The sequence below is a fragment of the Andrena cerasifolii genome, chromosome 6, assembly GCF_050908995.1.
Source record: "Andrena cerasifolii isolate SP2316 chromosome 6, iyAndCera1_principal, whole genome shotgun sequence".
Classification (NCBI taxonomy): Eukaryota; Metazoa; Arthropoda; class Insecta; order Hymenoptera; family Andrenidae; genus Andrena; species Andrena cerasifolii.
This window is the reverse complement of record NC_135123.1, coordinates 16,588,819-16,615,862: the sequence shown is the minus strand read 5'-3', so window position 1 is coordinate 16,615,862 and position 27,044 is coordinate 16,588,819. Positions and strand designations below refer to the sequence as shown.

The 27,044-nt window shown below is 40.5% G+C and overlaps 1 protein-coding gene across 7 annotated transcripts in view; it reads right to left on the bottom strand.

Moving 5' to 3' along the window:
• Positions 1–27,044, bottom strand: part of Mp (collagen XV/XVIII-type protein multiplexin) — a 325,990-nt gene that overhangs the window by 125,489 nt on the left and 173,457 nt on the right. The window contains exon 2 of one of the 7 annotated variants that reach the window (XM_076813596.1): positions 24,033–26,148. The exons of the other annotated variants lie outside the window; for them this stretch is intronic. Within the exon in view, the coding sequence (XP_076669711.1) occupies positions 24,033–24,224 (192 nt within the window). The 5' untranslated portion in view covers positions 24,225–26,148. The remainder of the gene's footprint in view (positions 1–24,032; positions 26,149–27,044) is intronic. 7 annotated transcript variants of the gene reach the window in all.

Here is a 27,044-nt window from a genome sequence, read left to right as displayed (position 1 = left end):
AATTTGCCCCTGAAATATGCACGAGGAAAGGCCAAACCACGATTTATCGGAAAACTTATGCCTTCCCCGACGCCTATCCACTTCCCCAGCTAACTTTGTCGAAAGGGTCGGCTACTTAGGCGGTCAGCTCACGGTAGTCGGCTTAACGCTGAAGTTAGAGTGCCAGGCGGATGTCAGCGGCATGTGTAATGCCCCTCACGTGAGGATCGCCCCCGTGGTCCCGTTTCCGGTTGCAATATGCGCCCTGGTGGTGAGGGGTTGCGGGTCAACCTTGTTTCGGGCTGCTCGAATTCGGTATTAAAGCGTCCTCGCGCGCAATATGGTGGATCTCCGTGGGAAAAATTTCTGCAGCCGCCATAACGGGTCGCGGGAAACTTCGCCCGAGGAAATTGACACGGAAAGTTGAGGGGGCCCCCTTCGTCGAGCTATTTCCTCAGTCTCTCGTGCTTCCCTCTTTTCCCCCCGTGGCATCCATTACCGTGGCAGTCTTAGAAATGACGTTTTCGCTGGTAGGATGTGTTGTTTATTAACATGACCATGGAGAGCGAAATCCAGTGCTGTATGGGGCACTTGTATGTTTTAGAAAATTAGGGATTTACATACGAATGCAGCTATACGAAGTGACGTTATTTCCTTGGCTTGTTAGACAGGAAATATTTATTACATCACCGGAATAAACACGTTATCAGTTACATGTACCTCTGTTATTATTAGTACGAGGAAAGTATTAATGCAAAAATGTGTAGCTTACTATGTTGGCTGAAATAATTATGAATCATTTTGTCAATCACATTGCTATGAAAATTGTGGGTACTACGTAAATTTCAGTGATGCTATAAATATTTCCAGTACTGTATCTACTAGCTTATAGGGATTGTTTTAGAGTGGGATTATTTTAGAGTGGGATTATTTATGAGTGTGGAGGATCTAACGATTAGGGTGGAATTAGTTCAGAAGTTTGTGAGAAGTTAGTGAATAGAATGTCAAGATCAGATTTAGTGATACTTCTCCAACCTGGTGGTGGGAATATCGTTGCAAATGAAAAACAATCTCATTTTTATAATGGACCTTCCTTCCGTTGACAGCAAACTGGGGGATGTTTTTATCAAATAAATGCCTTTGGTGCTGTTATGTGACTTATTCAAATATCACGAGGAAATAGCAAATTAAATGTCAGTAGAGTGTTTTGAAATGATAATTAATTTAAATTGTCAGTAGTGGGGACATGGCGTGAAATATTCCAACGTTATGAATGTGATTTATGAATGTAGCTCTTAAAGCTTTGAATTTGCACGCAACGGTTAACGTTTACATTAAAGAGCGTCAGCACTGTGATAGGCGTCGAATCGCTTTATAAACGGTACTTTCAAACTTTCAAACCGTACTTCCAAACAAGTACATGTACTCGTTAAAAAATTAAATAATTATTAGGGCGACTGGAAAGTGTTGTGGTTTTTGGCGTCTAACTTTTTTTTACCAGTATTGAAATAAACGTCACTTACCTGGAAATTAAATTTTCTATACTTTCTTTACAAAAATCGCATACATTTAAAACATTTCGTTTTTAGATAATTATATTTAAACTTAAACTATTATATTTAACATATTGTAATAATAGTTTACTTTAGAATATTCCCTTGATATAAGGGACATTAAATTTTAACTCTTCCTTCTCGTGTACAATATGAAACGCAGTGACCAACAGATTCATAATCGCGAAATACAGTTGTAACAAATTGAAAAGCCACGATTGCTCGATTAAGTAAGCCCACGACAGAACTTCTTCTACCAACATACGTACAACCCGTCGAAAAAATAATTCACGCTTAACCGACGGCAACCCACCGACAAACGTTAATATTAAATCTACATTAATACTGGACTCGTCGAGAGAATGAAGTAGTTACCGCATTCCCATGGATGTGACCGTATAAAAAATGAATATTTCACACTCTTAAAAGCCACCTAATATCTTCCTGAAAAAACGCAGAGCCCCGCAACGCAACACGATTAAAAAAAGATTACCTACATTTGTCGGGGAAACATCAAGGACACATACTGTAAAAATACCAAACTCCTTCCACGAGGTTATTAATTTTGAAATTCTCATCTACAACGGTGCAAATTCTGAATTTCCTAAAATACTTGAAGAATCTGTCTCCGACGAAGTAAGGGAGAGAGCAGAGTTGGGCATTATTCGAATAAATTTTTATTCGAATGATCTCGAATAAGAATTGCGAATAAAACGAAGTTATTCGAGAATTTTTATTCGAGTAAATTTTTATTCGAGTAAATTTTTATTGGAGTAAATTTTTATTCGAGTAAATTTTTATTCGAGTAAATTCTTATTCGAGTAAAATTTTATTCGAGTAAATTTTTATTCGAGTAAATTTTTATTCGAGTAAATTTTTATTCCATAATGCCCAACTCTGGGAGAGAGTAGTTTCTATAGTATTAGTTTTAAACACACAAGTACCTTAACATCATATGTTTCTAGAACTCAGAACTCCATCAAATGTCACCACACAAAATTACCAATTCCATTAAAGGAAATTAAATGGAAATCTCCTTCGTCCCTCGCACCCACAACGAGGTAATAATTGCTATCGCAATGGCTGCCCCCGAAACCAGGAAATCCTACATCGTCAATTTTCTCCAAGCGTTTAGACCAGCAAAAATGTTTCAGACAGACAGATTTAACGATCCGCTCCCTGTAAACAGGATAGTAAATACTAACTTCTATGTGAAATAGGACAATAATTCCTTCGTCCAGAAGCGAAGTGAAACTCGAGTAGAGAATGGAGGCATGTCTGATGGGTTCCTAACAGCGTGGTCGCCTTTATTACGAAGCGACGCGCCGCGGCCCGAGTCTCATGACGCATCGAGTCATTTTCATTGGCAGCGACAAGTACGGGATACGTGGTCGCTTACAAATTGCTTCCCGCAATCGCTGACGCCCGCTGCCTTCGCGAAACTAAACTGCAGCGGTGCAGTTGCAGCCCGCTTCCTTGTAGCGACCCGGAAATTCGCCTTGTTATCTAAATCCTCCGCGTCTCGGATCAGTGGGGGCTCTTCTTCCCTTGACGTTTGCGGATGCAGGCGCGGGTCGTTCTATTTCTTCGACGTGTTTCGTTGGCTCGGGACCCTTGACGAAACCAGAAACGGCGACGCGACAGGTGATTTATACGAATCGCCGAGAAACTCGCATTTGCGCAGTTTCAATGGCATTTTTCCTACCTAACTGACGTTATCTCTTTTTTTCACGAGTTTTTGAACGATGTTGTGTTTTGCTAGCATTGAAACGTCTTTCGATGTCTAAATTCGTGGGGAGCTTGATGCTCTTCTCATTCAATTAAGGGCTGAGATCACACTTTGCTTGCTGAATACTCGTTTATACCCAGAGTGTTGCGAAAAATGTGTTCAGAGGTGAATAATACTAACTGAGATGAGAAAGAAATACTTGATGAACCTTGGTCGATGAATCTAGCCTGTCAGAGTTAGAAGATTTTCAGTGTTAGTGGTGCGAGTGATTTACTTGTTCTGCTTATCGCCTGTGGAGTGAAAATGAAGGATTATTTTACCACATTCTTACTTCTATGCTTACAGTTAATATTTTGGATCATCTGTTCACAGTTTTGCAAACATTCTAATACTTTTCAACTACGAATGGTTTCTAGTATGGTCTCAGAACTGGTGAGTTAGTTCAGGTACTTAGGGATCGTTAGTTCCCATACTCAGGACATGATTCTGGGAAACAGTGAGCCATAAAACAAGCCCCAAGCCCTGGGGGAATTATAACAAGACCGTAATAATTAATTGTAACACGAGTTAAATGCAATTATAATATGATAATGCAAGAATGCAGCAAGACAATCTCTTCCTTCCACTTCGTGCGATAAGAAGAAGCAGTCACTTGCAATAGCAGCTAACTCTTAACAGGCTTGATTTGTCGTCCTGTGTAAGCACTTTATACTCTGTGGCTACAGTTTATGTATTCCATAAGTACTGAACACATACTCGTCAAGATTAATGTATTAAACAGAAATCGTTTCCCACAGTTCCACTATATCCCCCACTTTCAGCTTCATTTTCGTAATATTAATCACTCATAATAAGAAGAATGTCGCGTGATCCCCTTTATAGATGCTACAAAACGGCAAATTCCTTTTTTAGTGTGTTTAGACCTTTTTAATGGGTCGCTTCAACGACTCCAGACACAAATTATTATTAAGCTAGCGCGATAGAGTGACCCATGAAATCCCCTCTTTTTGGTCCCACGATTTTGGAACTGAATTTTATGAAAAACGATACCTCACGACGAGAGATCAATCATACTAAATTTTCAAGCTGAGGTGACAATTTAGTTCGATAATTTAAACAATTATTTCCAGGGGTTTTGGTGACTGCTAACAACGAATTTGAACTTAGATTTTCAAAATATAGTGGACGATATATCAAAAAAGCATCCACTATACAGACAATTATATTTCTGGATTTTTATTTATTTTTTTTGTGAATTTCGAAAATCTAAGTTCAAATTCTTTGTTAGCAGTCAGCAAAACCCCTGGAAATAAGTATTTAAATTATCGAACTGACATAAAAGTCCGTATATCAAAGCGTATAAGCTGACACGTTAACGAATTTTCACATCTTTGACCTCCCATATCGCAGAAACTAATTGTCACCTCAACTTGAAAATTTCGTGCGACTGATGTCTCATCATAAAGTATCGTTTAGCATAAAATTCAATCCCAAAATCGTGTGACCAAACAGGAAAAAGGCCTAGTTTTTGGGTCACTCTTTACTTTTATTTTTCCTACTATTTTTCCTTTCTCTTTCCTGCATTCTTTTCGTATGATCACATCCCACATCTGTATATCTCATTTTATGTATATTTGTTTTCCCTTCCGTCATATAGATTAATCAATATAGACTCTCTCTTACTTACTTAGTTATATGCTTCGTTATAATTAAAGGGTATTTCCGCGTTAACAAAATAAATAAACAATTCATATACGATACACGTAATCGGATACTTTCGATACGGAAGGAGCACAATTTCCCATTTCTATTCAGAATACCTACCAATCTCATTCAATGTAAATGTCTCTCCTCAAAGACTTTCATCCAAAAGCTTTAAAACCGCAAATTCGAGCGCCCTCGTTTAGAGCGGCCAACATCAACAAATGAAAGTGGTCCCTTTGGTTGAATATGATCTTCCACCCGCCCCCTGAACGGGGGGCGCGAGTGATTGGCGAAAATGGCGCGTTTCAATTACTCCACGGGACAGATTCAAATGGCCGCTGGCCCGTGAGGACAGAGAACGGTTATACAAGCGCAGAAATTCGGGGCATTTTGAAGTTGCAATTTTTCCGGTCCGATCGATACAATCAGCAACCCGGGGGAACCTCGATTTCTCGTTTTATCGCGCCACTTGTGCGAATCGGTGGCCTCTTCTCCTCCTTCGACTGGAAAACTGATTCGCCTGGAATTCAATCAAACCCCGCGGAACTGCATCGCTGCTCGTTATTATTATCATCAGCATCACTTATCCGTTACACGCGCGAGATAAGGCGCCAGTGGTGCCGCCGTTGAATCGTATCTTTCGACCCCGTTCTTCGCAGCACATGCGAATATATCGCGGGATTTATGCCGCCATTGATATAAGTGATATTTATAGTGGCGCGCGGTACGCTTTTCCCATCGTCCTTATTTTCCCTTTTTATGATCTTCCACTGGTTGGTCGGCCCATTACTTTTGTCATTTGCACGCTCCTGGTGCTAATTTGCGCTCATTAACGCGATGACAGTCGTGCTACATTCGCTGGGAGTTCTGTCAGGGTTCGTACAGTGATTCTGAATTTAAATAAAGCTGTTTTGCCAATTTTCAAATGGGTTTCAGATTGTATTGTTTATTCCATTAGGTTTCATTATAAATTTTTATTAGCCACTTGAAAGTGGAATTATGTAAGTGAGATATCGTGGATGAAAAATTGATTAGTTTTGATACACAGTGGCGTGCAAAAGTATTCGGCCACCCTTTAAAATCGTATAACATTTTAAAAATTAATCCAAACGACTTGAGTTTTTTTTTAGAAGCTTGAAGGATTACTTTGCTAAGTGGCGTGGTTCGTCGTTTTGAAAAAAAATGCACTTGGTCGGAATAGCAAAAAAAATAAAAAAAATAATTTTTTAAACTATTTTTTATGAGCCTGTAACATTCAAAAAACCCGTTTGTAGATTTAAGTAAATTATATTCGTGCCCAAAATTTCATAAAAATCGGTTAACGTTGCTCTGAGCTATAAACGCTTAAATATCGCAGAATAAGGTTGAAAATTGCGAAATTCCCGAATCACGCTACTTAGCAAACTAATCCTTCTAGCTACTAAAAAAAACCAAGTCGTTTGGATTAATTTAAAAAAAGTTATGCGATTTTAAAAGGTGGTCGAATACTTTTGCGCGCCACTGTAGGTCAAGATTCAATTCTAGGCTTCTTAAATTAAACAAAACTGAGATAGGTTTCAAAGGTAGCATATGTTTCATTATGTCTACGGTAGTTTCTATTGATAGACAAGAGAGAGCAGGCTGTAGTTTTCAATTTTCACGTCGCCAGCGTTTCGCGCATGGGTGGTAAGCTTTCCTATACTGTTTGCGAGAATAGCCGCTCAAGGGATATAACAATTTCCCATGATTTATGAATACACCCGCCTTTGACAGTGCAGTAATCAAGTCAGTGATCGATGGCGAACTGAAGTTTTTAGAATCTTCATACACCTCCTATATCAATGCTTCATATTCTACACTCCCTTCTCTCTGTCGATATCAATGAAGGATCTATCAACAACATTTTTCGCGAATAATCAAACACATATCAGTCATAAATCGAAATTTGCGAGAGAACCATTTCTTCAAGAGACAGACACAGTTCAGAAACTATTACATGTGGACTCATGTTTACACGTATATTTTAGGAAACAGTCTCCACTAACTTTAGCGTACTTTTCTAATCTAGAATTGCATACATGCTTCTAACATTTAGAACCAATAAACTCCAGAACACCATTTCCAGTGTCCACCCTGCTACGGAACCTTCTGAGCTCTGAAAACTGACCTAGATATTTAAATAAATTTAAACACCAACAACTAAATGGAAATAATGGAAATAGTCGAGGGAGATGAGATGTTTGAAAATATATCGTGAAACTTGTCTCGCGAGAGTCTAACTTTATGAAATTAATGACATAATAATTAAACAATAATAAAATAATGAAATAATTGTCTCGAGAGATTAAAGTCTCGTGTGAGGCACGATATTTTTGTCTCATCGAGGACTTTTCGCACCTATAAAGAATTCTTCGGATCAATAGACCTTATCAAACCATAACCAACACCCTTCTACATTTACAATTTCAACTAACTATGTCACCAAGCAATCACATTATTACACACCCCTTGCACTACCTACGCACAGAGAAGGAAATTGATCTGCTCCCGGTTTCTCGCCCCCCTCGTTAGATACTATTCAAACAACCCCCCGTGAACACGCTGGCAAAGGATGCGCGGTAGTCTGTCGAGGAGTTGAGAATTTTCCAGCGAAAATGTTCCCCGGCCCCGGAAAAATCGGAAACGGTCAGCTGGTGGACCGCAGTGCCGCTACCTCACATCCGAGTCGAAAGAGGAAACGGCTTCAAATTCAATAGCCGTCGGCGGGACGCATAACCATTCGTTGCTGCCGAAATACCCCTCAGAAACGACGCGTCATTCCGTCGAGAGTCACCCGTGAAATCCAACTACTTGCCGGTTCCACGGACGCCCCTCGCACATCAGTGCAAGATCCTCCCTCGGCCACCACTTCCTGCGCCGCGGCTCCACCGGAAGGGTGGATGATCCCGATTCCACAACACCGACGACCGCATCGGGTATTAGAATACTCGCGACAAGTGGGTGGCTAACAGAGCCGCGGCAGGGGTGTCGTGGACCTCGGGCACGATTTCTGGGAGCAATTCAGGGAAATTAGAGATTAACAGACCGACTTGCTTTTATAAGAACGCGATGTTGGAATGGTAGCTTTTAGTATTGGTAGGTTTGAATAAGTTTGAATGGAGTTGATGGGCTTGGAGGATTGCATTTTGTGATCGAGCTTGTTTTGGAATATATACCGAAGATTGTGGGAAAGTGTTGGGCGAACGAGAAGTATTTGCAGGAATTTGTGGAGCAAGGGTATTTTTGTGGCAGATGTTTTCGTGGCTCGAGAGCGGCACTTTAATTTTAGACGTACTTAAATGAGGGAGATGGGAAATACAGTGGGTGACCAAATTATTATACTCAAACGTGATGTTGGAATGGTCTGCGAAAATGGTCGCAAAAAATTTTTAACAAACGCATTTTAACGCTTGAAGTTTCTAGTTTTTGAATCAAGGACTCAATTTTTTTCATCCATTATGATACTGTTTTACCAGGATGAAGCGCAGGAAACGAAGATTCAGAAATTTTTGCCTCGTTTGAACGTATTCACGGGCCAAATAATTCTTTTCCGGTAAATCCAACGAAAAGCTCTTATAAAGCAAACATTTCTCTTTAATTTCGTTTTTTTTTGGTTTTGTTGTATGATTTTTATTGGCCGAGTTATTCGCGACTAAAGCAGAAAAGGTGCTTTTCACTTTGAACACCTATAACTTGCGTGCGTACTCATGATCGTAGACAAATTTTCATGAGTGTTTTGGAAAGCTAAGACAGCTTCCTTTCAGAACCTTCAGTTGCCAATTTAAGAATTTTTTTAAACGATTTTATTCAGCTTCTTAATTGTATTAAATCCATTTTAAAATGATCGCAAAAACTGACGAAAATATTTTGAGTATAATCTGGCCACCCTCTGTACTATTTAATCGTCAATTAGAAAAGTTTCCTACGTAAGAAGACAGTAGGTAATATTTCCTTGTCAGTTTCGCGATGGAAATCACGGCGGTGTCTCTTACTAGATAATTCGAGACCTTACTGTGACAAAGAAACGAAAGATAGAGCTTATAATAATCGGTACAAAGTACAGAAAATTAAAAATATTAACTTAATTGCTAAGTATCAATCTAATTATTAAAACTTAAAGTGTCTGATGGAAGTGTACACGTTTAATATACGGAGGCTTGGATCGAGGAAAGAATGAATAAGGGATTGAAAGCGACTCAAGCAGGATAGCAGCAAGGATTTCGAGTTTATATAATGCAACAAGAAATATTAATTCTTCGCCAGGAAAAGAGTAGAGTCGTTTTCAAATTTCCCGTCCAGTCGGAAAGGGAAACGTCTCGCCTTCCGCTCGCAGAAATAGGAATATGTTTGCAGCTCCGCATATTAGATTCGCGAAACGATTCCAACTAAGTTATTCTCGATACGGCACGTACTAAAAGGCGTTCTTTGAAGTGATTTTATTCGGAGTAATATCTTGTATCGGAATGAGATGAAATGTAAACGTCTCGAGAAATTTCTCCGTATTTATGGGCAACGCACGCCTGGATACCAGCTCCTGGAAAAAGGATTTTTCGCTGTTTCAAACTAGCCTCGCTACTTCTGAAATAGCGCCCCTGATGTAAAGGAATCGCAGGGGCAATTTTAATTAAGTGAACGTGGAAATAATTTTATATTTTAAATGAAAAGTGGAAATTAAGTGAAAGCGAAAATATTTTTATATTTTAATAGAAAGCGTCTGATGCTGGGGCACTTTTTAATGGGAATTTTGAAAATGCGTTTTGTATATTTATAGAAAAGAAATTGGATATTTAAATTTAAAGGGTTCTTTGGGTTTCATAGAAGGCACAGCCTTATTTGTCAGTTTTATCAATTTCTTAGACCTGGTTGGATCGTTTTCTTTTTTTAAATTCTACGGCACTGTCTTTTCTTATTACCCCCGAACTACTTCGCGACGAGTAAAATTTTGCGCAACTTTCCACACGCAACTCGCGACCAATACAGATCCGAAAATAAAGTTTCAAACTGCATTAAGACGTGCCATTTGCATTTCGAATTCCGCCACGTGTACGAATTTCTAATTCCACTCGATTTCATGCTTCACATTTAAATTTCTTAATTTAACCCGCCCTGGCTTCATTCCGGGGGAACAAGAGGATTTTGTAAACTGCACGCCGCCCTGAATAACGGAAACTTAACATTTGCCCGCGTAAAAGTGCGATCCCTGGCATTTCCTGCGTTTTCGAGGAACTGAAACGACTTCAAACTTTCCAGCTTCGAGTAATGCGGAGGATGCAAACAATTAAAAGGGACAGTCTAAATAGGACAGCTTCGAAATGCTGAAAAAGATGAAGTAAATTTACTAGGACCTAAGTATTATACCTTGACATTTTCTGATTTGCTATCAGAAGTTACTAAAATCTTGTATACCTAGTTTCGTCGATCAGAGAAACATTTTCTACTTCGAAACTATGAACTAAAATCAAATAAATTTTATTGCTATTCTGCGACAGTGTTATCAAATACCTGAATTTATCATTAACACTCAGGTATTATCAGCTGCAAGTAGAAATTAGTATAGACATATAAAACAAGATGCAATAATTTGAATAACGAATCGTATTGCATTGTAGGAACAATATGGAAGAAGTAATTAGATAATTACTTGTTTTATATATCTATACTAATTTCTACTTGCAGCTGATAATACCCGAGTATTAATGATAAATTCAGGTATTCGATAACACTGTCGCAGAATAAATACAGTAGGAAAAATGACTCGCATTTTAAAGCCTGTAGAATACGTCGAATCATAACAGTAAGTACAATATTACTCCTCGCCAAATATTAATATCCCCATATTAATACCCTCGAACGTCAAACACGCTGTTCGGCGAAAAAGCATTAAACTTGGGCTCGTAATTTCGAATAGTAATAACGACAGTGATATTAATGGTAGCCCATGGTAACGTTAACAGAGTTACAAATTTACTTACAGCATAAAGCTCGAATACCCACAGCGGATTTCGAGGCAGTAATAGCAGCAGAAGTGAAAGCGGGTGGTCGTTGGTGCGGTATTAATAACTTTAAAGGGTTAAATACACTGGAAAATTCCGTGAGAATTTCTGAATTACGAAATTATGTCGCTGCACGACAGAATTCGTAATTTATTCAAAGGGAGAACGCCAGTAGCATCCCCGAAACCGGGGACATTTCATCGAGCCGCCCCTGCCGTTCCGCCTAAAGCGATTTAGATTACCTATTCCGGATTTCCGGTGCAGCCACCGTCAAGGAAGCTTTCTTGGTCTCCCTGCGCCTGACCAAAAGCAGATTACCGCTGGAAACGGTTTTTCGTGCCGTCCGCTGCCAATAAGGCTTGCAACAAGAAAAACAGCAACAGCCGAGGGTGAGTAAAAACAAAATCCCTGCGAAGCAAACGAAATCAGGGGAATATGAAATAGTCGAGGGATGTTTAAGCCTGGAGGTCGTTTCCAGGAATAGGAATATTGCGTAAGCTTCGGGATGTATGGCCGTGGAAGTTAATTTATTATTTGACTTCCTGTGGAAACGCACTGTGGTGGAGCATGGAATGAGAGGAAGTAGTTGTGGACCGTTCTATGGCAAATGGATAATCACTTTCTGGAGTAGATGTCAGGGATTTTGTTGACATTGAAATATGACGTAGATCAACTGGAATTAGGGGGGGTTTAAGTCATCACTTTGCTTACTTCGAATTTGTTTACGAAATGCAGGCTGTTGATGAATTTGAATTCTTCGGATATTTCTAGGGAAACTGTAATCAAATGTAATGCTTTGGAAATATAATGTGAAATATGGCTAAACATGATTTTGTGTTTAAGTGTCATTAAACCTATTTAAGAAATTCGATTGCCAATACTATATGATTGTGGATTTAAAATTAATGTGTGAGTATCATTTCCTTACAGTTCCGCAGAATTGGCAGTTACGTTTCTATGCAATAGCAATATCGATGTAACGTCGTCGAAGTTACTGCAGTCGGACACGAATAAACGTAATATTAATGAAAAGAGCTGTCGAAACTTTTCGAGATTTTCTACCAAACAAATAATTTAAAGTTGACGAGTTTAAGAGTACGAATCAAAATCTACAGGCTGCCTTTCGTCGACTGGAAATACGTTACCCAAGTTCAATTTCGAAGTAGTTTGTGCGAAAATTTTATTTGGAATTTTTACTCCCACAGAAACATTTTATTCGATCATCCCTGTGTTCGATAATCCTGCGAGATGAGGATTCGTCGAGGAATTCCTAGATAACACCGAAACTATAAAATAGAAATGCTTCTTTCACTGCACTCGAGGGAATACGTAAATAAAAATCGACAGGCATAAAAGGATTATGCTGCTAAAAAGTGGGAGAATAAAATGTTAAATTACATTGGGGGATAAAATCGAATTATAGTAAAGAAGATATAAATGTTTATATTCCCCGCGTAACTGTCTCGTTTTATTCCTTATTATTTATGGTATTACTTATTTGCGAGCCCTTTTTAAACTATTCTTCTGCTTTATTTTTAACAATTTTAACATAAGTCTATTTAGAAATTGATTTAACTCCAAATCGAAATGGCGTAAAATACCTTCCAGGTCTATTTGTAAAATACAAGCAATCTCCTTTTCGCTTAAACAAAATCATCCCTCGAAAACAAGCACTGATTTATTCATCATGTTAATAATTTAAACCGTCAGTCCTTTACTGCTTAAATTTCACGGAAAACAGGATTATGGACTTACAGAAATTTATGCAGGAATTTGTCGCGACAATTTTGGCTGAACGTTAAGCACAATCACAAATAATTCTGAATATTCTACGATCCTCCCTATTCTCTTTAAATTCTGTCGCAATTTCTCGTTCATTTTCACAGAAACGTTCGATGAACCCTTCGAACAATTATCGAGGCCCTCGCTTACACACTACCTGCGCCAAATTTCACGCCATTAATGTCGACAACGCCGGAACGATGAAATCACTCCAACAGGCAGTAAAACGAAGTCTACTTTCAATTAAAACTTGTATAGAGCCGCCCACGTGTTGCCGACAATTTCGAAATTCTCCGTTAGGCTGCGTGAAAAACGCGAATTCCAGAGCGAAGGGTAGGCAAAGGAGCAGTATAACATTTATCTGGGTCAGGTAAACTAGCAACTCGAACAAGGAAAGCCGCAGGGCTACATCGAACGAAATTCCGGCGCTTTCTGACAAGATGGGAAAATCGTTGGGAACGCTCGTAAAATGGGGACGTATCATCTCGCTGTCCGTATGCTCGCTAAAACGATTTGGATTACCAGTTCCTACCTTCCTGGGGAACTTCGCCGAGGACAATTTCATCCTTGATTCTCTGATCGCACTCCATGCTCGCTGATGGAGCATTAACTTCGATGGAAGGAGCGAGGCAAGATGATTTTGGCCATGTTTACATTATGTTTCGCTGGATATCCTGCGACACAGCCGCGCATCTTCTGGGTACCCCGCTGTGGCATGCAATAGTTTCTTTTCGCCTACTTAATATGCCTCTCTGTTAATTCTTTTTCGTAGCGAAACGTTAAATGAGTGAATATAAGAAGCACAATATGGTATTTGTGATCTATTCAAAAGAGTCACTTGAATTTTAAATTCAAAGAGAATTCGAATCTCAAATCCCACGATAGTGCTGCAGTATAATTTCTCCTTCTTCTTAAAACAAAGTAAATATTTCTTTGGAGAATTCCAAGAGAAGTGTGAATACTTTGCTGCGAAGGGTACCAAGTCAAGGGCTTATAATGTTGATAAGCATTTAAAATGTAACGGTGCTACTACTCGCAAAACGATTTCGTCAGCAGCATACCACTATGTATTCCGCCACACAGGTTGCAATGCCCCTGCAACTGCAACCCGCCCGCCTCCTTTTATAAGATGTAAAGCTCGCTTCGCACGTTTGCGCGGAGTTGAAATTTAAGAGTGGTGTGTGGCAGCGTTAAAGCGTCCGTACGAGCAAAAATGCTTGTCGCATATTTAATCGTAAGTTCGCCACGATAGGAGAATTTTAAGTCTACGAGGTATTTCTCGAGCGTGTGGGGGCATTTATCGCGCGAGCACACCCTCAAAACGATCGTGGCGTATTCTGTGCAGGAAATTTGATGGGAGGATACCGCGAGAAAATACACAAAGGAACACGTACCTATGTACTTTGCTCTCGGCCGCGGCGAACCTGGAACGTGCGCTTCATAAACGGCTGTACATTTTATTTGTTACGTTTGATCGTTTCGCGGCTCCCTCCGCGGAATTGAAACGCCGAGAGCTAAACTTTGAAAGCCCGCGGGAGGATTTTGATTGTAGATACGAGCGCAGACTCTCGACGCCGCTGCTCCGATTTCACCACACATCCGCGTGTGGTGTTCATTTATAATTGGTAGTGGTGGGAATAATAGCATTCTAGTGTCATTACTCTTCTTTTATTATTGTTATTGGCAGCTTTATCTAATGCGGGTTTAGTATTGGTATTGGTACTTTTATTTATTGTGCTGTTGACATTTGTCTTGGTTGTTTCACATACTGTGGCGTTAGTATTACTATAGGTAGTGTTACTTATTTCAAGTTTAATAGTCGTCTGGGTAGTTTTACTTATTGTAGGTTTAGTAGTCGTTTTGGTAGATTTACTTGTTGCAGGTTTAGTAGTCGTCTTGGTAGTTTACTTATTTTAATTTTAGCAGCACTAGGTAGGTACTTTCGTCTACTGCATTATTTTGTGTCTCAGTAATTTCCACTTTAATATTAACTTTGGATATGAAAGAATTTTGATTCGTATAAATTCAATTTCTGTAGACTTTGTCACAAAATTACACAGTGTGTTCATTCATGAATTGATTGCTAAAAAATAACGATTATTCTTCATAAATATATGATTACCATTTCAATTTTCCAAGTTGCATTCACTTCTTCTGTTCAATCAAATTGTGTCTAGTTACTTTGAGGAATGTTTTCTAATTGCATTGGAAATCGTTTGCAACGATGATTCAATATTGCAGCGCAATTGTACGGGGTGCAACGATCATTATAATTAGCGTGCGTTTTCAAAATTAAAATTCATCATTATACATCTGCCGGCGATAGCGTCAACGAGGCAATTGAAACAGGAAATCGAAAAAGGTGAGAGAGTTAAATCTCTCTTTCAATTCCCCTCGTTTTCAGCGCAAGTATTCCTGAACACACATTTGCTTCACAAATTGCGTACAATGCTGCTCTCGTATTTCCAGCTTAAATTCAAGATCCGTGAATTTTCAGAATTTCAATATCCCGGTTTCTTGCTTCTTTTTAATTTTAGCACAGGTACATATAACTCCGTACAATCAAATTTCGCACATCCAGGAAAAAAATTATTTCACCAATTCTCTACTAGATGGAAGTAAAATAACTGTAAATGATAAATGAAAATACAAGACATTTGTCTATAAGATTCATTCTACTAAAAACTTAATCTACTTAGTCGTCAAAGCTTATAAAGCAACTACTTCAAAGACATAATGAAATCGCATTAAATTTACCAATGAGATTTAAAGAACACTAAAATATTTACCTAATATTAATTTAAATAATATCTATAATTCAGAAACTGTTCCATACATCTGTAATCATTATTTTCGGGACATATATATTTTAAGTTTTTTTTCACTCATTAAGTAACCTCTATGAACCCAAAAACTTTGTAAACTCTTTGAAAAATAGTATACTTTCTACTTCGACATAGTACACCAGCAAGCAGTAGTTACTTTATTCGATTGTTCGTCGAATATTTCGCAACATTCCTTTAAGATAATTTCAGAGGATTCTCGCCTATAATCAGAAAGTTAAGGGTCGACTTACAAGAGGCGCATGCGACTCATTAACTCGCTGGAAAGCAGAAAGCGAACGGAAATCCCGAACTTTAGTTCATTTAATTTCCCTTTCATAATTATTGCTTCCAGTGACATCGGTCTCCTCACTTTCCAAGAACGAAGCTTACTTTCAAATTACTCTGTTATTTGCGCCTCGTTATTCGGGGCTGGCGCGACAAATTAATTTCAACAGCAGTGTCGACTTCTAAATTGCTAATTATCGTCTTGACCTCGTATCGATGTAGTTATAAATAGGCCAGAAATCAGAAATTCATTCGAGCTTGAAAAAACGTTCGAATGAAACAGAATCTGCCATTCATCGTATTTGATGAATAAGTGATCGGGGCATTGATTGTTTCGTAAATATCAGATGTCCTGGGAGCATTGTTTGGCAAATGGGATGCAAATATGATTGAAAAATAACCAGCTTATAAATGTGAAGGTAGGATAATGTGAATTTAAATACCTCCGGTTTGATATGCAGGGAAATTCAGTAACGGAGAACAGATGTTACAATTTCATGTAGAGCAGTTTCCGCGTATCCTAAATCACAAACGTCGTATATTTGCACAAACAAAAACGATTGGAACAAAGAACACTGCGATTTCTTCACATTCGTATTGCAAACATTTCCTACCCAATTCTCAAGTGTAAAATAATTCCCTACAAATTCAACCAAACCGTACCTCGTTTCGAATCGAATCATCGAATTACATTTGATTAGAAGGCTTTACAAAGCCAAGAATAACACGACATAAATGATGAAAATCAAGAGTAGTTTCTCTGTAATAGTTCCCTGCGCTTTATTTCCCCTACTGTTTCATCAATCCTATTGCTTCAGATCAAGTCATTTATCACTGGACTGGAAATTCCTTAATGTTGTGCCTCATCAATATTTCTACATCCTATCTTGTTTTGCCCGAACATTAAAGTGGAAAAGTGGCAGAAGAATGGCGGTCAAACTGTTTGCAACAACTGGCACCGAGTTGCAAGCTGCGAAACGCGATGCAGCTTAACTCAGACATGCAGTTTCGCGTAGAATTAGCTGGAATGAATCACGGAAGATTTATTTGCTCCAGCTGCAGAATCGTTTGTTATACCGCCTTGCCGCTTAAGTACCACGATTAACATCGGCAAACATTAATATGTACGTACGAGTGTACGTAACTGGGGACGATGAGGATGTCGGAGGTCGCGCAATTCGTTTTGGGAATGTCCAAGTGTTCGCAGATGTTTAATTGTTTTATTGCGCACTAGAAGCGTGTTGGAGATTTTTTTAGATTGATGACGCGTGATGGGAGAATAAAAGCAGCGATAGAATACGAAAATTATTAAGGCAAGTTGGGTGGCTGGTGATCCTTGAGTTGTGCTATTAATGTGAACAGCTTTTTTGCTAATTTTTAATTACGCATATGCAATGCACGAGTTAGTGGTGGATGCAAAGCTCACTGATTATTTGAAGTCAATGCCAGAAATTTCAGAAGTTTCGGGATTTAAATCTGGCGGATAGAAGTTTTCAACATGACTACTTTTAATTTGGAAATTTATAGTTCTCTGTATGATTATTCATATATAGGTACTGTAGGTCATGGAATATATTCTCCGTTAAAATGGGGACTTTTCAATTTCCTGTGATACTAATTGCAACTCCATACGTGTTTCAGTTTGCTCTATAAATTTGAAACGAGTTGTGTATTATGTGTATGTATAACTCTGGTGTTCTGAAAATACATCTTTTATAATAAGAGTTTTGTGACAAATTTTCCAATTGAAATATTTAAATTATTTAATTCGCTAAGCACGACTCCTTACTGCCACTTATATTCGTAATATTTATTTTAAAAATTTAAGATGACTCTAAGCTGAGTATTAATTGAGATTGGAGTATTTATTAGTTATTCACGAGTGTTATAGAATATTCTTGGGCTTAAGTGGATCTATTTTGTCAAACCACCGGGACGCAGGTTTCATAGCAAATTTAGGAGGCGTACCGTAGAAGCTGTGAACGCAAAGAAATCTCTCCTTTTAATTATAAACGTCCATTTGAAAGTGGTTTCAGCGTAGCTCCTAATTATACCAGGAAACTTTAAAGCAGTCTACGACAAATAATTATTTAACAGCGAGTAAGTCCATTAAAATCCAACAAAATTAAACTTTTCATCTTCGTGGATGAGATTTCCAGCGCTTGCGCAGTTTCCTCTTAATTTATATCGAGATTAATGTAAAAATAAGGTTGCTGTAAAATCACTCGACTTACTAAAAGAATGTCGATTGAAATCAATCACTCCACTGCTGTAACTTCTCGTTTCTGAGTAAAGAATTGAATCTTAGTATCGGTGGCACTGGAATTTCAATACCTCCTCCGGGCCACGCAATTTAAAATAAAGACGGCCAGTACTCGAATTCAATATAATCATTAGACAAATGATTTAGCATCCTCGGCTCGTTCGATGGTAAATCTTTGTTCGCGGGGCATAATTTCCAATAATACTGTTTCCTCGAGGTTAGATCGACCGAGGAGGAGCACAGGCATGGTTTTCAGTCAGGGCAAATCCCCAAAGCTCGGTGGGGCCGCGCTGAAAGGATCAAATCGCGGAACGCTTCTCCTCTGATCGAAAAATAATGCTGTTTCGCGACAGGGTATTACCTGGTGCTGGGGCACGCCGTGACGCGATTACGAACTTCCTACGTCCCCGCGTAGTTTACATCGAGTATTATTAATATGCATGAGGGAGGATGAGCGAGGCGTACCACTTACCAGGGGGAGGAAGACGAGGGCAAGTCACGCGTGTAAAAGGGCCCACAGACGTTACGATTTCTCCCGCGATCTCATATAAAATGAAAGAGCCCGCAGATGTTTCTACTTTCCATATGACTCGTCACAGACCGCGTACGATAAATTGCACTTGTAATCGGATCAACTTGTGGTGCGACGGTTTAGCCACATACGTGACGATATATTGTTTGACTTTTATTAACTGCACACGCGATCGAGGATAACCAATCATAAACGTCAAAGAAAGCAACGGCGATTCTTGCAACAGTGTCGTCACGTTGAAAAAGGAGCAAAGAAAACGGTGCAAGAATTTGTTTTTAAAAAGCAGTTCGTATGAAACTCTTCTGGTTTCAAGAACTATTTGGGAATGGATATTGCTAAATTCTTTAAATTAGTAATACACTTGAATTCATTGATGAAATTCAGAATAACAATGATGTCACATATGATGTCATCTATCAATCGTGACGCGTAAATTGTCAGACAAATTTTAAAGAGCTCCTAGATGTTACCATTTTTTAGATTGCAACGCGTGTGCGTGTACAACGATGAATGGCAGTGGATTATTATTAATTACCCTTCCGAAACATTTTCCAAAGCCACAAGGTTCGTTCCCATGCAACTCACGCGAAAGTTTCATATATAAACATTGAACACCCATTTCTGTGTGAACCTCAATTCTTGTAACGTTCTCTTCTTTTTCCTTCCCCTTTCTCCGAAAGAATCATCCACTGGTAACACCCCCGCAAGAGTTTCCCCTATCTTCTCCAACAATACTGGCACCACAGCACTACCCTCCACAGCACTACCCTCCTGTTTCTCCTCACAATCAGTTACGCTCGATCAGTCACACCACAGACAACATCTATCCGACAATAAATCATCGCGCATACAGCAAAATCGTCGTAGGTGCGAGACACTAGCAGCCTCCCCGACGAAACTTCGTTACCGTCTACGAGCCCCGTAAATAACTTGTACAAAATCCCACACAAAAATGTCCCCCGCGAGGGGCGACCGATACTTCTTCGCTTTATAATTTTCCAGCGATTCGAATAACGCGAAATTCCCAAGGGAGCTCCGCGGACTGAATCCAGATGCGGGCGGAGTAATAAATAATACAAGAAGTTCAGGGTGTTTTATGCATTCGAATCGCGGTCGGCCATTTGTATGCGGGGCACGCCGCCGCGGGGCTGATGTAAAACCAACTTGGAGGTTCACTGGGATCGATCGGTTCTCGATTAATTTTTCGAATTACAACGAAATCCAACGTGGCCCCTTGGCTTCCAGGCGGTGGATTCGACGTGGGGCATACCGCGACGCTTTTCTCAGCGCCGTTCCATGATCGATGTACCGTTTGTGTGCGGTCGTTCGTGGACCGGCGCGTTCTTCCCTTATTCATTCGGCACTACCGCGATACCGTGGTAAAGAATACCTACCCCTATGAATATTAATGCAACGCGTGTCGTGCCTAACGTTGCCATCCTGAGTACCTCTTTTCTGCTCCGTTCCAGGGCACATTTTTTCAATTAGTCCGCGAGCGGAGGGCGAGTTGATTGTGTCGATACCCTGTCTTGGGTGACTGGATTCTTTAGGAATGCTTTCAGAGATGTCCCGTACCAGGAGGGATGCTGGACTATACATTCGAGTCTTTTTGCTTTTAGCTTTGTGCGTGTTTCCTTTGTAGATGGTATTTACTGATTAGGGAAGTTCGGCGACTCTGAAATTCAAAAAATCTAAAAGCTTGCAAAAATATAGCTCGAGTGATGGCAGTAACAATTTTTTTACTGTGCTAAGTGTGAAAACAATCCCTCGACAAAATGGGGAGTTTTCGGATTATCCTGAATATCTACGGAAGTGTAAAATATACCAAACAGAAGTTAAATTCAAAGTTCTGTGGTTTCTCATGTCGTATAAAGCGGCGATAAAGAATTTGCGAAAATCATTATTTTTTCCAAATTTATCCTCACCACCCTTTTTTCCGACAATTATTTATCATCGTATTGTAGGGTATCAGGAGCCGTAAAACTTTGAATTGAACTTCCTTCCGATATCTTTTACGGTTTCGCAGATATTCACGATAATATGACAACTCACAATTTCTTTGAGGGGGTGTTTTCACCCTTAGAACCGTTTCATTGCCGAATCAAAAAATAGTTACGTTATTAGCATCATTTGAGCTACATCTCTGCAAAGTTCAGATTTTTTTTTAATTTTTCAGTTGCCGCACTTCCCTAGTGAGGTTGAGTTAAAGAATGGAAATATTAAAATTAGGTAAATGCGATCTTTCTGTAATTAGGTAGGTACATCGTATCGTTAGTAGTACCTTTATAAAGCGGCGATGTACCTGCAATTGTTTTGTGACAAAAGAGTGCACATATCACTTGTTCCTTTTGTAATAGCAAACTAACGGGTTTGCCTACTGTGACAGACAAAAATAAAAGGCTTTTTTCGGACACAGATTGTGAGAAAAGTAAAAATTCAATCAATTCGCGGTTTGGCGCTTTATTTGAGCATATTATAAAGTGATAAAATCCATTGCAAAAATATTAAAAAGTTGAATATATTAACCGTGGAACGACTAACTCGACGAATCTACCTCGATTGACTCAATAACTACAGATTTTTCTATTTGCTACTTTCCCTTCGTATTGTGGCGGATATATATTTGTATGTATTCTGCTAATTTAATATCTCACGAAGTAATGTCCGACGAGTTATCCGTTTCCAGTGGTATATAACACAATATGGATTCGTTCAAATTTAACAGGCCCACAATCACGAGTAAAAACGATCCGTGCTGCGCGTATAAATAAACATTAAGGTTTCCTATGCACTTCCAGGGTCCTGTACTCTTGCGTGCAAAACGCATAAAAATGGTATTCAGGTGTGGCAACGATAGATAGTTTCATGCACTGAAATACGAGAGTACAACTCTGCAAGAAATGTTCACAAATTTTTCATATAATCCCCGGAAAATGGTGCCCATAAACGTTTCCCCGTAAACGTGTGCACATAACATATCTAAAAGTTACGAGACGATCCATCGCGTAGAAACTCCTAATCGAGCCCGATCCGCGGGAAAAGAAAACTTGCTTCCTGCTTTCTAACAATCCCCCAACATACACTAAAAGTATCAACGTCAAATCTCGACAGCACGTTCCACACTCATCCTCTACCTGCCCTGCAACCCTATCTTCTCGCAGGCTATCAATTAACAGCCAAATATCTGCGACGTAAACCCACGAATCCCATTTCGGTGTGCGGAGAAAGGACGCATCGATTGCACCATTTGCGCCGCGGCATCCGCGCCATTTTCAATCAGGACTTATACGTTTAAACGTCGAAAATCCGTAGCGGCGGTCTCCGCTCGGAGAACGGAACTGAATAGGGAGCGACGCATTAACGACTGCTTCGACGACACGTCGAGGTACAACTTTAACCAAATTGTGCACGGTCCAACTGCACGCGACGCGTCGGTGCATTACGACACCGACGAAAACTGCATATTCCGAGCTGGCGGGGAGGGGGGTTCCGCGCGGGTGGCAGCGTGCACCCTGCCTCCCCGCAGTTCCGTTACGACGTAAACTTCCGGAATTTTCGGGTAGGAAGGAGCCGGACAACGCGCTGGAACGGTCGACTCAATTATGACGAGAACTGAGGCTCGTAAAACGAGCAAACCGAGCAGGGCGCATGGGTATTACGATGGCTCGTGCATCGGTTGCCAGGAAATTCCGCTCGCCGCGGGGACACTTTTTTGCGAGCAGGACGCATGCTGAATGCTTAATTGCAGCTGGATTATCTGAGGATTATGCATGTTCGCGTGAAACCACCGTCGCTGGAATTTATCAATCTTTTACGTGAGCAATTGGCTTAAAGAGCAGCGCGATACTGCAGGCGAATGATATAGGGATCGCCTTCTGGCGACGAAATTCGAATGACTTACGAGAGTGAACGATTCTCGTTCTGTTTTTGAGGATCTTGTTCTCCTCAAAACAGATGCAAGTGTGAGGAGAATTTTTTGAGAAAAGGTGAACCTGTATGACTCCTTTGAAAATGTCAGGCATGGTTGTAGGATGGATTTAAAATAATCGCAAAGTGAGATCATTGGGAACTGTCACTCTCGAAAATCTGAATTTCCTTTCGTCAGACCAAAGGATATCACGATTAAATAAAGGTACTACTCAAAAGTAGCAGTTTCATGGCATGAGAGGTGAAAGAAATTTCCCTAAGTAGATAAACGATGCATCATACGAGAGGAAGTTATAAAAAAAGGTTCCCTAGTTTATCCTTTGTTTGTAATAAGTCACGTACCTATGTGTTTGTATTTGTTTTTTGAGAGACTCAAAAGTCGACACCGCACGTATATTTGGGTCACAACCACTGCCCACTGGAGTAGAAACTATATTGTAATTACGATCAAGGCACAGCTGATGACTGTCGTCTATGATCGCTAGAATCGACCTAGTTTGAGATCTGAAAGGGTACTCTCTACTCATCCCCTTGTCCAATCATGATCCCACACTCGTCTTATGCTCTCAAAATTCTCACACTCGAGTCTCGTGTATGGTCTCAGTGCTTGTCAGTTAGCTCAGGTACCCTGGGATCGCCAGTTCCCATCCTGGAGGCTTGTCTCTGGGGAACAGTGACCCATGAAACAAGCCCCAGGTCCCGGGGGATGTGTTTACTTTAACTGAGCAAGGAATTCAATTCGACTTGGTTATAATAAAAACTATATGACTCATTTGTATCCTCGCTTGATTCGTTAACACCTGAATAATTATGTTGATTGTTCAGATACTTTAGAATCTTTAAAGCTTTCGCCTTGGATCTTCAGAAAACTTCTAATTTTCTATTTAACCCTCTGTAACACCGTGTGAAATATACTATTATCTGTGCTTTATATTGCAGGTGCTAATTCACAATTGCCACATTATACAAAATTAAATTTTTAATTAATTTGTATAGAATTTTGAATGTCTACCAATGTCCAGCAAAGGTTAACGAGGCGTGACAGTTGTTTCTAACTAGCTAACAGAGTTTTCGAAAAACCTTGCAAGAAATCTGCCGCGACACAATTCTTTCCCCGTAATTTGCATGTTACGTTTCAATATTGCACTACTTTTAGTACACATTTGTACATCTGCCGCAAGGTGTGGATTCGTTTATAATAACACAGTTGGACATCAATTGCGGATTCATTCTCAGCGCACGAAAACCTGTAAGAAACGGCTATTGAATGTGACAAGTCCGAAAAAAGTTAAATTTTTCCGAACTGTGTAATTAGCATCAGGGAACCTTATTTATCCGACTTCCTCTCGTAATATACGTACCAGACAAGCCGTGCCACGATTTTGCAGCCGATTTAAGAAAATCGAAAACCTGTCGAATACCTCATAAAATGTTCTACTCACGTGTTTCGTGGCGGTGTATCCAGTGATCTGCTGCAGCTTGCTGCTGACCACCTTCGCGCCAGGCTTCGTCGGTTTCTCGCTCTTGTGCCATAGCCCGACCACGCCCGTGATTATCAACGCCACCACCGTAATGATCCCGATCAACAACGACAGAGTCACGATTTTGCTACGGGGCGATATTACCATCGCCATGTTTCCACCTGTGTGCTTAAAGCGTCCCCCCTCCCGCGGGAATAAGAGTCAACAGTTCTATCACCGGCGAGCACACAAACACACTCCCCCACCGATAAACGACGAACAAGAAAACTATCGATCAATCAATAACTCCGATTAACATCAATATATCATTTCTGTATACATATGTCTTGGTATATGAATATATATATGTCTGTGTATATATATATATATATATATATAGATCTTTCTCTCTGCAATTTAGGGGTAAGTCAGGTGTGAGGGTTAACTTACAATATTCCTCTGAAACGGCTACACGAGACCGTGGAAAAACGATTCCTCAACTAAGGCTCCCCGGTGTTATTATAACTTTATCACGTCCTCGTACTCGAATATCGACGACGTGTCAGCCGAGTCCTCGTGCACCCTCCTTAAAGTCATCTGGCACTGGGTGACTGGTTCTTGGGGCCTTTCGAACTGACCGATCATTAGATCCTTAGATCATCAGAACCCACCCTTCGACTTCGCCGTAGATTTTACGCAACAGCCTGCTGGATGTGCCCGGAGCTCTCCTCGGGGAGGGTTCAGACACGGCAGCAGATACCACCCCGGCTGATTAGCTTCGCGGATACGTTCGATTTGACTTCCAGACGCGAGATTTCGATCTCGCGTTCCCCGCGTCTGGTTTCGCTTTCGGCGAATTTACGGGCGAATCTCGGTGAATTTCTCGGGAGTATTACTTCCCCGCTGGGCGGTCCCTCTCGGCGCAACTCGCCCCTACGTGCAACCGCCACGGGCTCGGGCGGGTCAACAAGTTTAACACTCTCGAGGAACTTTCACGCGGGAAGCTCGGTCTTCCTGGAATTTCTTAATGTCCTCCCCCACCCTCGCGAGTGTCTTCCGCAGTAGGTTCGCGGCGCGTTTTCCAGAGACACCGGTTATACACTCGCACTGATTAACGGATTCGGTATCAACGCCAAGTTTCGCCGCCCCTTTAGACGATCTCTCAGCGGGTATCACAGCTTCCCAAACGATGATATCTTTCACCCGCGTGCCTCCTTCCGCTGAGATTTCACTTCACGCCGACGCCTGGCTCCTTGCTCATTTCGCGCGGCAGCTTTCTGATACCGAGGCACTGTGCAATTTCCAAACCATTGTTCCCTGTTTCCGTGGCAGGATATTCGTTCAACTGTCGGAGCCCAGTGTTTTCTTTATCGCGTGAATTTTATACAGGGGAAAGACTTGGACTTGAGCGCGCGTAGTTAGAAAGCTTATTTCCACTCGTCCTTCGTCAATCCCGTTCTCCGTTGCACCAAGGGAACCTTCGGTAGCACCTTCCATCCGAGTACCCTGTATTCGTGCAATTTCGACAGCCTTTGGAGGTGCTTCGCGAACGGAATGAACAAAATCCCTGCCCCTCACCTCCGCAACATTGCTCCCTTGTTTAAGCAGGAAGCTTCGCGCAACGACTCCGTAGAAAACTTAATTTCAGGGAAAGATCGGGGCGTCCTGCGGAGTTTGACGAGTAGAATCTTTCCTCTGAAAGTTTCCTTTCCGTGCCCGGGGAGACCTTCGGCGACGCCTTCTTCTCGGACACCCGATGTGCACTCGCGCTGATCAACAAGTTTAACAGCCGCGATGGGTCAACAACAACGAGTCGCGATAAATTCGTCTGAATAATCAACAATGAACTCCTCCGCGGAATTGTTCCAACAACGAGATATTCCGGCCGAGGCGTTCCTCTTCAGGGATTCGTTTAATGTGGCCCCCAAACGGATCTGGAAAGGTGCTCGGGCTCGAAGGGCTCCTTCTGTCCCGACGATTTTTCCCGTCGATCCACCCTTTGCCACGATCGTCGTTCCCGTTTCGCCACGCCTCACGACTGCGCTGCGGCGACCAAGCGGATTCAGGCGTCCTCTAATCGCGGAGGGAAGTCGTCTTCCTGGATGTCACGAAAAGAAGAAGTCACGAATTTTCTGTTCGTAACAATTGCGGGGATTCGAGCGAAGTTTCTGGCAGATTCTGCGACGCGGAGAGGGAAACGTTGAAGAATGTGACCATCGATGGGTTGCGATCGAAGGGGTGAATGGAGATTTCAACGGTGGCTGAGATCTGTGAGGTCCCATGGTGGAAGAACAATATTGAATGTATAATATAAGTGAAGAAGAAATAAAGGGCACTTTTGGTTTCGTTTCGTGTAAAATTCTGCTTCTCTCTCTTTCTCTCATTATTCTTTCTCCCTCACTATGGTATCCTACCTTCTATTTTTGTTATCTTGTCACATTAAAATGTGAAAAGGTAAGGAAGAAAATTGATCACACGAGATTAGAATATAATATTCAGTGGAACTGTAATGAAGTTTCTTGCACAGTAACTTTAGTAACATAAAGAACAAGGAGACAGAAGAGGAGTTCCTTATGAACATAGAGATTTCATACATATGATAATGTAGAAGAAATGGAGTATATTAGAAGACAAGAATTTTGTAATTTTACTATGACAAAAATTTGTTGAGATTCCACGTTACGTTCTTCGTATATTAATGTGTTTTACCTGATATTTTAAAAACTGGTAAGATCTGATTTCTCTATTTTTTAGTAATGTAGTTAAAATTGTAGAGAAAAGTGGGCTACACGAATTTATTTATGGGCAGAGAGTACTTTATTTCACATTTGTGATTATAATGTGTATACTGGTTTCCACGGAAATTTGTATTAACCATAATCCAATTAATTTTCCATTTACGGATTGAAACTTCGACGCCTGGCATCGGAAGAAAATAATGAGACAGTATAATTTGATAGATCGCTCGTACTTTACGGAACTTCAGCACCGACA